Raw genomic sequence first — 14974 nt, 5'->3', positions numbered from 1 at the left:
CAGTGACAGGTAAAATTATGGAGAAGGTCATTCTGGGAGTTATTGAAAAACACTTGAGAGACAACACAGTCATTGGTCATAGCCAACACGGGTTCATGAAGGGAAAGTCCTGCACTTAATTTCCTTTTATGACAAGGTCACCCACCTAAATGACCAAGGAAAGCCAGTAGATGTGGGGTTTTTTGGATTTTAGCAAAGCTTTTGCTACTGTCTTTCACAGTACCCTTCTGGACAAAATGTCCAGCACACAGCTAGACAAGTCCATAATACACTGGGTGAACAACTGGCTGATGGGTTGGACTCAAAGAGTTATAGTAAATGGGGTTACATCAGGCTGGCAGCCAGTCACCAGTGGGGTTCCCCAGGGCTCAATTTTAGGGCCAGTGCTCTTCAATGATCTGGACGCAGGAGTCTGATGTACCAGGCCCTCTCCTCCCCTCTCCCTCGGGGCTCCATGTAGAAGAGATGGCACCTCTCCACGCTCCAGGGGCAGGGCCGGCAGACGGGAAAGAAGGGCTCACACTACACTTGGCAATCATCAACTCCTTTATGGAGTGCTGGCAGACCTTGCACAGGCTGGCTGGGCCTCCCTTTCCCACCAGTGGGATATCTGGATGCTTTGCCCCCTCTCAGCTACCGTCGAGCGCAGGGGGCTGTGCCACTTGCAGAAGACAAAGTACCCTAAGCCTATTTATTATCTAAGGGAATAATGGCTACAATAACAGACACCCATTCATGCACTTATCACAGCATCATCTATCCAGTCACCCCCATTCTTGGGAAGCACCAAAAGGCCAACAGAAAATGCAAGGACACTTACAAAAAGCAGGAGGCATTTGTTCTCACGGATGGCACCACAGCAGCCAAGGAAACCCAGCAGAAAGAGCATTGCTCCCATAGCCAGCATGATGTACGCTCCCGTGAAGAGCAGAGGGTTGGCAGCCACTATCTCTCGAAAACCTGTGGGATCCACAATGACCCAGATCCCAACTCCCAGCAGGCACGCTCCTCCCAGCTGTCACGGCACAAGGAGAGGAGAGAGAGGGGAGATAGGTCAACATAAAACAAATGCTGCACAAAAACTGGATTCATTGCTATCTTTTGATCAAAGGTGTTCAACTTGGGAGAATTTGTGTTTCTCCATGGCATATATTCTCCGCTGAGCAGGTGACTGTTGACATGCTACTCTGAGTATCTCTTGCTCACTAAATGAACCATTTGCAACAAAAGCACCTTTCTTCCTTGACACGTCAGTCTACCAACTGTTTACTCCCTCCCTAACGCTGAAAGACAGAGTCTCAAGCTGCTGCCACATCTGTAGGGGACAGCCCAGCGAAGGGGCACACGTGAACCATCCCCACCACAGAGGCCAGGGTGGCTGGGCGCTCCCACCCTTCCTGCCAAAGACAAGAGCAACAGGGTCACTGAGAATGACTCTACATGTGGTAGGAAAATGACTGTGTTTCCTAGTGAAAACCTCAGCAGGGCACCTAGGACTAGAAGACAATTTCTTCTGCCGTTCAAGGATAGACCATGTACACCACTAGTTACAGTTTTCCCTCTGGCCTCCCTTGCCAAGGACAGGAATAACTCAGACAACAGTGACCACTGCGCTGGCTTGCTGAATGTCTGAGCATCTTTGGATGCTGCAAAACCCTCAGTGATTGCTAGTCCAAGCTGAGGGTATACTCTGTACCATGGCAACTTTACCAAATTACAGCCTATCCTGGGGAGCAGCAGGCTGCTGAAAACAGGAGGATTCAGGAGAGAAAGCAGATTCTAAATACTTACAAATATAAAGAAATTGAAAAGAAACATCAGGTACTTCATGCAGCTCAGACAGTCTCCCTCCATGGTCTTCAGGCTCCTTGATCCGATTCTTCCTGCAAAACACCAGCACTTCCTTAGCATGCTCATTTTTTATTGGAGTGACATTTGTATTTCCCCCAAGATCCTGTGGAGTTCATTACACAGAAGAGCTCATTTCTTACCTGAACAAAGCAACACAGCACAGGCTAGTAAGAGACAATGATCACTGCTGAGTGCCTTTGTATTCTTCACAGTCTAAAGGCGAACTCAGATGTGAAGAGCAAGGTTGCAGGAGAGGAAAGCTCTAGCTTTGCTTGCAGAGTGAGATGCTGGGGAAAAAAATATCCCTCTGCACATGAAGATTTTTTTTTTCCCAGTCCCTAAAGCCTGTCAAGTCCAAGAAGCACTGTATGTACCTGCCTATTTCACGCCAAAAAGGTCGTATCGACACAGGAGCCAGAAGAAGCTGCGCCCATTTGAAAGACTCACAAGCAAGCATTTGGGACAGTTAGCTCCGTACAAGCTTCCTCTACAGAATGAATGCCACACAAACATGGACAACATTTTCAGGGAAACTTGTAGACATTTGGAAGAGCTGGGCTGAGAATGACTGCAGTGTGTGGACATGGGAGGGCCTGAGGAGGCTGTCCTCACACAGTTACTCAGCCTGGGGCACAACACCTGCTTGTCATGCAGTGTGAAATGTTACTGTGCCAGTGAAGTCCTGGTGCTCTACACCCCACCCTGCACAGGTCTTTTGCAGGCAGAGCCCATGGATCAATGTTGGTAAGCTTTTAAGACCAGGAAAAAACGTTAAGGAATCTTAACCAGTTTTGAAACTCCATGTCTGAATTAGACAACAAACTGCTTAGGACAGTACTTCTGTTGGAAGAGCAGCTATAAATCCTGACCAGGTGAGGCTACATTAAAAGAAAGGTTCTGCTTGCTGTTTAACGAAGTGACTGTGTCTCCCAATATCCAATTATATTACCAAGTACCCTAGAGGGACAGACAAATAAATACATAAAATAGTAAAACTTTCACTGAAACAGAAGATAATGCAGTCATGGCACCGTGCACAGATGGATGCATACATATGCAAACACAGAGGCACAAGTTTGCTTAGCTCCCTAGAGAAGCCTTCCCGAAGCCCATATGCTTCTTAACCCACCTCTTTCCCTTTCTCCACTGCAAATGCCATTCCCTAAATAGACCTGCATGCAAGGATACGCTATGTTAGCAAAGTACATTCAATTCACTTAAAAGAAAAAAACAGAAATTATCCAAGGTTTTCACCAGGCCAGAAATAAAACTCTTCCTTTTACTTCTTCATTGTTTTTGTTAATCCACAAAACTTGGGAGTGCTGTAGAGCTTCGCGGGGTACTTCCCTCTGTGACCACGGGAACTGCTGTGCTTTAGCCGAAGAGCTGAGAAAACCCACGGCAGGAAGAGCTCCCACAGCAAGGGGCTGCCTGAGGCAAGAGCCAGATTTTTATCATACAGTGTGTGTTTGCTGCACTTCTTTGATTTGGTTTAAAAATCAGATCAGTTCCTTCCTAGTGGCAAAACAGGCAGACACACAAATGGTGCAACGCAGAAGCTCATGTGGACATGCAGCTGCTTTCCTTCTGCATCTTCACATGCCTGAGGCAGGACAGCAGCATGCCTCTGGTGGCTGGGTACTGCCCAGGGAATCCCCTTTGCTATAGGAATCCCAAGAAGATCCACAAAGCCAGTCTTACAGTCCACCTCGCTTCTGGAGAAACACAAGCCTGAATCTGAACCTGAGAACGAGGGCAATATTTTTCTTTACAAAGTTTATTTTCTTACACCTCTGACACACAACTGTTCTGCAAAAGAGAGACTCAAAGCCAAGACCATGACTGCAGGAGATGGAGTGGGGCACAGAGCTCTGACGTGGGCCTGGAGGAGATGCCCACAGCTTCCTGACAGTGTTTAAAGCCATGTCTGCAAATCTTACAGAGAAAGGAGATCTTGAAGTCCGAAGAGTAAGGAGCTGGGGAGGGAATTCTTCAGGTTCATGGGAAAGGTGAACCTTCAGCTCCACTAACCGATGAGCTTGGACACTATAGTAGAGAGGGATATGAAAATACAGACAAATCGATAGGATACTGGAACTTCAAGAGCCCCACAATTAGTGGCACCCAGATGTTCCCATCACCAAACGAAAGTTATACTCCAATGAAACAAAGGAAGGCTAAATCTCAGTATATTAGCCAAAGTATGAAAGTTATCTGAGAAACTTCCAAGTCCTGCTGCCTTGAGCACCCACCCACATAATTCATATCACAGTAGCCTTAGGCAAAAAAGGAATAAAAAGCAAACAAGTTTAGCTGCGTTGTGCCACTTCACATCATTCACACTCATCTCACTGCAGAGGCACCCACATGAAAAACATTGCCTATGGTCCTAGAAGCAGCAGCTCCTGAGTCTAACGCTGTCTTGCTGCTTTGTAGAGTTGATAAATCATGTTCCCGCCTTACTTTACTTTCCATGTCTGGGTCTGCTTCCTCTGCAAGACAAGCAGGCTCCCTTGGAACCACTCTGATTTACATGAGCTGAGTACAGGCCTCCTTTTCTTTCCAAAGACAAACCTAAGCTACGATTCCTTGCATTGCTCCTGCCCGTGCATCCACGCAGTATGTTAAAATGTTTTCTAGGCATGAGCAGGGAAGGGAGACTCTAAACCCATTGAGCAATCAGGTCCTGAAAACTTCACTGGCAGGGCCACACAGTCACAGTAACCTGGGAGCAGCATGAACACGTGCACATTCAGCTTTGACAAGTGAGGACTCCCTTGTTTGCCTGGGCAAGAAATTGTCCCCAGCGGTCGTGCTAGGCTCAGATTTGTAATTTCTAAACCCACCACACTTCACACAGCAAAGCAACAACTAAGCACAGCCCTACCAGTTGTGCTGTGCTTCAAGCCAGGAACACACCCAGTGGGGTTTACAAATCCCAAAGTCCTTCAACTCAGGATGTGCAAATGGACGTCAGTGGCAACAGTGCGAGGTCTGGGCTGGCAAAGCCAAGAACAGAGCATGTCAGAGTTTCCACATCATAAGAGCTCAATGCAAACTTCCAAAAAATGCCAACCCACTGACCTGATCTGAGAAACAGGAGCTCTGAGCAACTGTTTCAGTGCTGGAACTTAGAGCTTGGAGAGACCCGCACGCACCAGCATAACACACACTTTCCAGTTTCTGCTGGGTACCCAGATTCCTGAACAGTGCTTGCAAGAGCACCATTTGGATCCTGTGAATGCACTGATTAAAACAGGGCAAATCAACCAAAAGCATGATCTGACCTCTTACATAGCACTTAAAACCATTTCATGTCAGAGCTCAAGCACTCCAGCGTATATGAAATATATTACCATCTAGTTCATATATGCAGTAGTGCTCTAGACTTTGAAGAGTACATAACTAATGCTATTTACAAACAATGCAAGCAAAATGCAAATAATGTTATTTACAAGTAATGTAATTATGAAACCATTTGTGCCAACTGCTGCCTTACTAATTAGCTGAAGGTACCTGAAGTCCCTGATGACAGGCTGCATGGAGAAAATAACTGACATGAAAAAACAATCCTGACCCACAAAGCTGCTTTTTCCTTCCACTTTTCTTTTTAAGCCATACACACAAAAGGCAAATTTTGTAAGTTACTCCTACTACACACTGATGCAAGTGCGATAAAAACTGAACGTGTATGTCTTAATCTACCATTTAAAAGTATCTTCCTTCCCTTCCTCCAGGCCCCAAATTTGTGACAGATTAAGTTCTCCTCTGCAGGAGACATTAAATACTAAGCAAACATTAACAGTCAGAACTGCAAAAGACAGCGGCTGACAGATGCTTTCCCTGGCTTGTCCCATCTCAGACCTGTGAGACATGAGATGCATTTGTTTTTGTCTGAAATGTAGCTATAAATGTTCAGCTTTTTTTTAGGCACATTATTCTACATTTCTCCCCCCCTAATATGAATTTTATCTTGCAAAGTGATGGGGAAGCTAAAAATCCCCAGCAGTGTGGCTAGGAAACATACTCCAGCTGCTGTAATCAGTTAGGAATAAAGTCTAGTTTTTCAGGGCAATGCATTTTTTTGTTCTCCAGCTACCATTTATTTCCTTCCTTCTGACATTTGCTTTTGCACGCCTTGCAGCTACCTTGAACTTCACATATCTAAAGGCAGCTGCTCAACCACACCCCCAAAAACTGCTTCCAAGTTTCTATTTGCTACCACTGACATTTCCCTCTACCTCCATATCCCTTTCACACTGGATTGAAACCCACAGTTTCACTTCAATTGCTCCTTTACCTTTGCCTTGGAGACTGAATCACTGAAAAACTTAGGTTGGACAGGACCTCTGGATGTCATTGAGTACAAACACCCACTGCCTCCAACCTGAGCCAATTCCAAAGTTTGATCCAACTTCAAAGTTAGAGCAGGTTGCTCAGGGTCACATTAGTTAAGTTTTGAATACCTCCAAGGACTGAGATCCCCCAGTCTCCCTGGGCACCTCTTCCAATGTTTGACCACCCTCCTTGTGAAAAGATTTTTCAAAACAGCTGTCCAAGGTGTGTCCAAGTTACCTTGTGGCAAAAGGAACAAGAGCATCCCTCAGATGTGCCAGTCTATCAGAACTCTCAGGACCACCTTATCTTCACCAGTCTCAATCCTTGCATCTTCCATATCATACCACTCCTACCCTCTACTGAAAACAAGTGAGTGAACCATTTTCCTTGAATACTTGATAGAAATCACAGAATAACCAAGACTGGAAGAGATGTTTAGAGGTCACCTTGTCCAACCCTCACGCAAACCACTTTTTCAGTCACTTCTCTTCTACCACATTGTCCACGTATATCTTCTTTTCACATAAATATCTGCTGTCAACATGCACGAAGACCTTGTCTGCTGAACTGATCCATTGCTTCCTTTAAAACCTAAGAACCAGTTCCACAGTACCTCCTACAAAATATTAGCCGATGGCTTGAAGAGAAAATGGTGCTAACTCACACCTACTTTCATATTCATGCACAATGCAACCAAGTAAAAGCAGAAGACATGTTTGAAGCTCTCCAGAACCACTGCCAGACAGCCCTTAAAGGAATTAGAAAATGCGGACCAGATTCTCTTCCAAGTCAGTGCATCAATTTCTAGAGGCTGTCCCAGCTGAGATGTCACTAGAAATGTCCCTGAAGCTCTAAGCTGCACCAGTGGTGGAGGACCATCACAACCTGGCATCGCTCCATTGCATCCTCTCCCCAGCACCATGGCAGCCCACCCTTTGCTTGCAGGTATGGAGACTTGGCTCAGCATGCTTGCCTTCCTTCATGGAGTACCCCTCTACCAGGAGAATTTCTGTGTTCACCATCTGCAAGCAGTACCCAACTCTTTCAAACCAAAGTGGTGGGGTCTGCTAAGAGAACACGTCTAACAGGTGGTGCCTTGCAGAAAACCCTCTCAGAGTATTATTTCCACACAGTCTGCTCCTCTAGATAGTATTATTTCCACACAGTCTGCTCCTCTAAATAAAACAGATATAGGGACAGTTTAATTCGGAGACTGAAGGGGGATGACTTGCTGCAGTACACCTCGCAGGTGATACGATGGCAGATGAGCTGTGTATTTCTTATCCCCCTGCTGCACACCATAGCTACACCTAACCAGCCTTGACAGAGATACAGTGAAAGCATCTGGCAAGCAGAAAGAGCGAGCCGTAAACAAGACTCACCTTCACAAATCTTGGGACTTGAAGCAGTGTCTATTCTAGTCTTTAATTGTCTGTGTGTCCCATGTATCTCCTTCTAGCCAAGCTTGTCCTGTAAGAGAAAAATATGCAATTACTGCAGAAGTCAATAAAATGCAATCATGTTAAATACACAATTTATTAAAACATACCATCCTGATGAATATGCTCAGTCTAATTGCCACCTTAATTTAGTGTACATTAGCACTAATGAAGAGCTTTTAATACCCAGTGAGGGATCCAATTCCTCAGAATCTCTTTAACAACCTTTGGGGTGTTTTAAATGCCCACAGACCACATGTAAATCTATAGTCCCATTACACATGCACCTCATACCACAACAGGACTAGATTAATACCAGCTGCACCTTCAATATTTTATAGGAGGTTTAGACAAACTTTAATCTGCTGTGACTTTACAGCCCATTTACTGGGAAAATGGAAAAGGCAGAGGAATGGAGATGGAATGCATCTTTGGGAAGCCCAGCCCAGCCATTAAGAGCAACGGCCTGAGACGCTGGGCGCTAGTCCTCATTCTTCCAGCCAGCTCTCACGCCAAGTTGAGCAAACTATTTCCTCTCCCTCTGCCTCATTGTCACTGCCTGGGAAGCAGCAACAGAGAGGAACGGTGAAGCCACTGCACTGCCCGCCCAAAGGCCTAGATAAACCAGTGGAGGCGGAGGGACCTGGGTGCAGACAGCCACTGCCCTTGAGCTAACAGTTACAATTTTATCAGGAAATTTTCATTTCTGCCTGCACAATGTTAATGACAGTCTTTGGCCAGGCAAAGGTGAGGTGAGACTACAAACATGCAAAGCATGCTTATTTGACTGTTGCTTTCTCAGGGCACGCTTTCCTAGATTGTTTTTTCCACCCGTCCGACAAGCCCCAACCCCACACTGCAGGACCTGTGGGGAAGGGGCAGCCTTTAACTATTCAAACAGCGCCCCATGCCATAAGGGTCCAATATTCACATCAGGTTGCTCGGCACTGTAACTCACTCACTCATCCTTCGCAAATCGCTTTGGAATACTCGCAGCTTTGCTGAAGCCACCGCTTCCCTGTGAGGCATCAGATAAGTCACCTGGGTCTATTGCTGCTCACTGCCAGCATTTCATCATGATTTCTGGAGGGGGTGCATTTAACATCTGTTTCCCACAAACACTTGTGAACGTGCCTTTGAAAATTACCTCCCATTAAGACTTCTGTGAGTAAAAGTCTATTGTTTGTTGTTGGCAGGAAACAAACAAAGAGTTTCAAGGTGGCTGAAACTATTACAATATAAAACATATAATGAATATTCATAGACTTCTTGTTTTGCATTAATCCCTCACATTTAATGTCCTTCCTCTGTCACTGTGAACCTACATCTCCGAATGATGAGCAGGGATGGCTTCCCTTTTGAAATCTGAGGGGACAAACATCTATAGCCAATCGACCCAGCTCTGCTGCAAAGTACTGAAGGCATCTGCTGAGCAGCAGCTAAATTGCCCCACTTTACAATGCCATGTATGAAGGCTGCCCCGGATCAGTACAGCTTTACCACCAGTGTGGAAGTTCAGAAGGTGCTACATGACCGGCTGGGAGACGGTTGCAGCAGGCTCAGGGACCTCCGGAGAGTGGCTTGGAGAGTCTACAGCTAGGACAAGAGACAGTGTCACTGCCCCACAGCAGAGAGCCCCTTTTTGACAGTCAGAGCCCAGTGCCCACCCTCACCTTTTTATCTTTTTGTGTGTGGGGATACTTCATCCTGTGTTTTGCATGTGCAACTGAGAGACAATTTCTTCAGCTGTCCTATCCTGTGACGCCACTATCCTGGGATAGCTGCTGCCAGGAGAAGATGGTTCTAACTTTAAAGCAGAGATGACACTGTGCTATATAAACCTATCATTAAGAAAATAACCAGAATGATAGGATTCCTGCTCCTACTGCGTGTGCATATAATTACATCCCTACAAGCCCTCAAAGGTCTGCGCGGGAGAGGAATTTTATTTTTTTATTCCTCTTAAGTCACAATATTTTAAAGAAATTACAGCACCACAGAGAGGAAGAGCTTAAATGCTTCAGTAGGTACCAGCAGGTGCTGTGTCAGAAGGGATGAAAAAGTGCATTTGGTGCCAAACAATAGCAATACTCCATCTTACTCTATGGCCCTAAAGGGGAGGAAGTCCCTGCCAAACAGACTCTCCTTGGTTAATAGCTACGATTTTGTCATTAGGGAGAATTGCAGAAAGCGCAAAACCACCATGCCTAATTGTGACTCGAGCAAGCTGATGCCTTTAATTACAGTCGCTGGGGAAACACAGTGGAAGCTGGAGTAACGGCCGAGGCCAAGCCTCCTTCCTTGGGGCTGCGCGTGTGCAAGCCGTGCTGCCTCAGCTGGCTGAGCAGCTGTGTTTGGCATGTTGTCCTGCCTCCTCGCTCATCGCACAGCCACCGCATCAAGTCTCCTAGCTGAGCATTGGCTTCTCTTCACGTTCGCTGCTTTTAGAGCAGCTCTTTGTGAGGAGCAGACTTTGATGAAGGAAAAGCAGCTAAACTCATGACTCCTGCTGGTCTCATGCAAGCAAGACAGTTGGAGAGCCAGAGCAAAGAGGGAGGGGGCAAAAAGAGGCTGATATAGTCAGTAAGTAGCAAGTGGAACAATAAATGAATGGAGGGTGCAAGATGGAGAAGCAAGGCCTGCCTTTGGGAGAAATCCAGTCTCCTGCATGTTAACTAGTGCAGGAAGGCCACCAGATGAATGGCTTACAGGTGTCCTGCTTCACAAGTGCCTCTAGCTGCTGCCAGTCCCCTTTGCTCACCACATTTGCAGGATCTAGAGAAACCGAAACACATGCCAGCCCATATGTTCAGCCAAAGGAGAAGCTGAAGACAGAAGTCATGTCCTGCTGCATCTCTGCAACAGGTCAGTGCTTTTATGGTGAAGGGTGAGGAGAAACATCTCTGTGGAAGCAGGATCAGATTAATATCATTCCCTTGCAATGGCTTCAGAAAAAAGTGAAACATTTGCTGCTCCTGAACTGGAGCTTGGCACAAGCTGTCGGCCCTATGCATTATCCTGTAACTATTGCTCCTACATAAATAACTAATTGCACTGGAATTTCATAGTACTTGCATAGTCATTGCTGTGACACGACTACATTACTGCATGTAAATCCAATTAGATTCCAAAGTGCACTGTGTAACTATAATCGGCCCCTGTGGAGCAGCGATGAGGGGACCTGCACAAGGCCATGCAACTAGATACTAAATTACAGTCAATCTACCTCCTCTTTAGTTGCATTAAAATGCTAATGTCACTATAATATGGCCCCATTTACCAGCGATGACTGCCTTGCCTTGCAACACTGGAGTGAATGAGGTTGTTGCGCTGCCTGAGAGCATTTAATTCCTCAGTACAGTTGAGTGAGCGAAGCCCTTAGGGGCATCTTATACCTTAAAACAATAACCTGATTGACTTTTATAACACTAAAATCACATGAGGCTTGGGTTGGTGTTTAAATGAATCTGAGCTGCTGCTGCTAAAACTACCCTAAGCTTCCTACCCTAGCAGAGCATTTGGGACAACTGGGCCACATCCCTTCCTGACTCTTGTCTGTCTGCTTTTAACAAAGACACATTTCTGCCACCAAAAGGCTGTGCATAAGAGCACATCAGTCACACTCAGGAGGAAAAAGACAGTTGGACTGAACCTCTTAAAGCTTCATATAAATAACACCAGCTTTGCAACAAAAGCAGTAATACAACACTTACCATCTATGTTTTTTATTTGCAACTTTGCACAATGTCTGCATAGAATACATGAGGTAAAGTCTCCCACATGTACAGACATTCAAAATGGAAATTCAGAAGTCCCAGAGCAGAACCTATTCTCCCAAATGTTATAACGTTTGGAAAAGTGCTAGGGTACGTGACTGAAGTGCCAGTATAGCATCAGGCCACAAACCACTCCATTTCAACTAGTGCAAATGTGCACACACCACTGTTCGAAACACAAACTGCTCACTTTGGCCCCTTCCCAAGCGAAGTTCAATAGGTAATCATGTCTGGCTCTTTCATACAGCTTTTCACACACAGACATCAGCCATCTCAGAAAAGAAGACACTGCATACAGAACCAACACATCTGATATAGCCTGCAACTCTTTTAAGTTCTGTTCCTTAAAAAAAAGTCCTCAGATAGCTCACAGGTGTATTTTCCCTTGTATTAACCACAGTACAATGGAACCATATGGTACTGATTGTCTGTCTTTCTAAATAGATGACCCAAAGATTATATGCACTGATAATGTAACAATATTAATTCTGTTTAGCAGATAAGAAAACCAAGGCTAAAAGGGGAATGGATGTGCTAGATCTCCTGACCCACAGTACAGCCCTCTGTTCACCAGTCCATAGCGAGACCAGACCCAAACCCATGAAAAAGTTGATCACTTCTGGCTGACAAGTTACACTCTTTGACAGGCATCTTCTGTCCCAGAAAGAAGTCTATTTAACATACCAAAGGGGAGGCGGCTAACTTTGGCCTCCTATGTCTGAAAATATTTCCCTTCAGGATGGAATAAATGTCACCCTCCCCAGTGGATCACGGAGTTGCATCACAAGCCAAGTGACATTATTCACTGTCATGTCAGATACTGTCAAGTGTTGAAACACTCCATACGCTTGCATGGCATTCCAGATGCTTAGGGCATTTAACATGAAGTGTAAACGCCTACCACTTTTTCCCTGAGCCTGACACATCTCACCTTTACAACAACCGACTCCTCGGTGCTCTTTTCTAGTCTCTTTTGCTATAGCTTGGCTTTGTTTGCAGCAAATGCCTCAGCAGTTTGTGGCATTCATGATTGTTGTGAAAGATGCAGGAATACATCTCAGAAACACTGGGCAGTTGCTGTGGCAACGTTGTCCTTCTCAGACTGTGATTTCCAGTATTTTAAGAAGTTTCCTGATACTTTACAGGCTTCAGGGAAACAACGCAGAGGAGGAAAATGATTGATATTAAAGTAAGGAAGCAATCAAAACGGATTACTCTGAGCTACAGGGCCTTGTCCTATCAAAAAGATGATGATGATGATCTCTCCTTAGCAAGGAAAAGCAGCCCCAGACCGGCTGGGCAGAGGCACAAGCAAGGGCCCATGGGCAAGGGAATTTGAAACCCCTGCTGTTATCTTCTCTTTTAATGCAGAACGGAGCTCCAGATCGGTAGGTTAACTTCTTTTTTTTGTTGTTCTCAGTGCTTTTTCATAAAGTGGAGGTGGGGAAAAAGAAACCCACCGTTTAACACCATTTAATTGGGGGACTAATAATCTTAATTGCTTTTAAGAAAGAAATCCCAAACAGAACTTGGAATGCATTAACTGTTTTACATAAAAATGAAAAACAAACTCTCTTTCTTCAAGGTAACTGCCTACACAGATGCAAAAACAAAACAGTCAGTTTAGGCAGGTTTAGTCAGTCTAGAAAAGCAAAGGTTAGGAAAAACATCCTGTAAGAAAAGCAGAACTTAAAAGAGGGATCTCAGTAACACTAAATAAACCAGAATATAATATTGCTGGAAATCTGAGAAGTGGCATTATTTATCTGATTCTGGTCACCTTTTAAATGTTTTTAACAAGAATAATAATAATGCATCCTGAAGTGCCATGGATTCTAATCACAATAGGAAATTCTTTATCCCACAGAGCTCACAATTCAGAGTTATTTATTTATTTAGGAAATAAATACATTTCACAAGCCATAGGTGTGGTACAGGAAAACTTGAATGCAGCAAAGGTCATGAGAAACAACCTAGGGAAGAGAGGCAAACATGAAGTCTAAGTTACCCTGCTTATAGCCACACTGATACACATCTCATATATATTCCATGTGCAAATCTAAACTGAGTTTCACTGTAATCAGCACATTTAACTTACTCTAAGACATAAAACTGCAGCTAACGTGGTTTGAAAGGTAAATGTGACTGATCTCCACCACACCTGTCCTAATTAAGGTTTGAACACCCAACAGTCCAACATCTTTTGCTACAGATATTTCTGATTTCTGATTAAGAAAGAGTAAGAAGGAGCAGAGAGAGAACCGTGGCCACAGCCCACAACAGAGCTTCAGATGTTCTGCAGAAAAATAAACGAGAGTTAATAAATCCCATAATCTTGGCATACGTGTTTCTAAATGTTCTCTCTTCCTTCAAAAGATGTATAATCTAAGTGCTCCAGCAATGATCAGGTTCCAGGCAGACAAAAGACCCTCAGCACAATTCATATGTAGATGACAGGAGTAGAGGGACTAAGTGAGATATGAGCCAAGACTCGGAGGCTGGCTCCCAGCTGCTTTTGCTTTCCCAGTGCATAACAGATACTGCATCAAGACACACAATGTCATCCTAGTGAATTTGCTGCTCTCTTAACACCTCATTTTTCTCTCCATCTGAACTTATTTTGAAAGCGCGCAGTTCACTGTCCCCCTTCTCCTTTCTCTTTTGTCCTTACTCATGGCAAGGGAAACATGAAAGACAGCATGGCTGGTTATTGTTAATGCATCTGAAAATGCAGACATTAAAAAGGGGGGTATTCTGGAACGTGCCATGGTTTTCCTTGCTATTCGCACAGGCAGCTAATGATCACCCTAATAGCTTCTCTCTCTGAAGTCGTAATAAGCTTACAAATGAACCCATTCAGCACATATTAAAAAGCAAGGGATGCTCCTTTGATTATAGCCTTTATGGAAATATCTGAGTATTTGTTTTGTTGCTGCACAGCCGCAATTAGGACATGCTGATGGGAGCCGACTCAGCTGCCGGAGCGGTGGGGTTTGGAGACACCTCCCAGCACCATAGCAACACATCCACCTCTCCCAGCATCAGTCACGGGGAGCATGGCCGCCATCGAGGCCAGGCGAGCACACTTCACCACTTCCAGGAACTAAGAAATAAAAGGTGCCTAATTAATCCTCCTCCGCTGATGCCTCGACCGTGTTTATGAAGCGACACAGCCAGCCCCGCGCTGCAGCTCTCGTGAATGAGGTGAGAGCGCGGTGCCTGCGCCGTGCGGCCGCCCTGCTGCACCCGCCACGGTCCTGCTCAGAGCACGGCATGGGGTCACGCAGCCTCCAGCCATCTCTCCACGCCCCACTCAGGGGGCTTTTGGGGTCAGAGGCATCCGCTTCCCACTGCAGAAAAACTAGGCAATAAGGGGTACGTATGTTGGAGTCTTGAGGAGGCCATAGCTTTACTTTTCTGAGGTGAGAATACGGGGGAACTCATTTCCATCACCATCTGTAACACTTTCCCCACAATAATCTCATCCTTCCACATGTGGGGAGGGGAACTGAGTAACCTTACGGAAATCTCCTTACCGCTTAACTGCTCAGAGGTTGATCCAAATCCCAC

General features: G+C 45.2%; 1 protein-coding gene across 11 annotated transcripts in view; it reads right to left on the bottom strand.

Moving 5' to 3' along the window:
* Window positions 1–14974, bottom strand: part of TSPAN18 (tetraspanin 18) — a 127242-nt gene that overhangs the window by 20730 nt on the left and 91538 nt on the right. For 7 of the 11 annotated variants that reach the window (XM_076344413.1, XM_076344423.1, XM_076344414.1 and 4 more), the window contains 3 exons: window positions 7572–7659; window positions 1792–1883; window positions 821–1015 (listed from right to left, as the gene is read on the bottom strand). In XM_076344413.1, coding sequence (XP_076200528.1) covers window positions 821–1015; window positions 1792–1854 — 258 coding nt within the window. In that variant the 5' untranslated portion in view covers window positions 1855–1883; window positions 7572–7659. Of the gene's footprint in view, window positions 1–820; window positions 1016–1791; window positions 1884–1991; window positions 2012–3791; window positions 3827–4738; window positions 4758–7571; window positions 7660–14974 lie in introns of those variants that run through there. The other 4 variants (XM_076344420.1, XM_076344422.1, XM_076344421.1 and 1 more) reach the window with 4 other exon arrangements.

Source organism: Aptenodytes patagonicus, chromosome 7 (genome assembly GCF_965638725.1).
Source record: "Aptenodytes patagonicus chromosome 7, bAptPat1.pri.cur, whole genome shotgun sequence".
NCBI classification, from domain to species: Eukaryota; Metazoa; Chordata; class Aves; order Sphenisciformes; family Spheniscidae; genus Aptenodytes; species Aptenodytes patagonicus.
The sequence above is the reverse complement of the archived record's forward strand: the minus strand, read 5'-3'. Positions and strand labels throughout refer to the sequence as shown.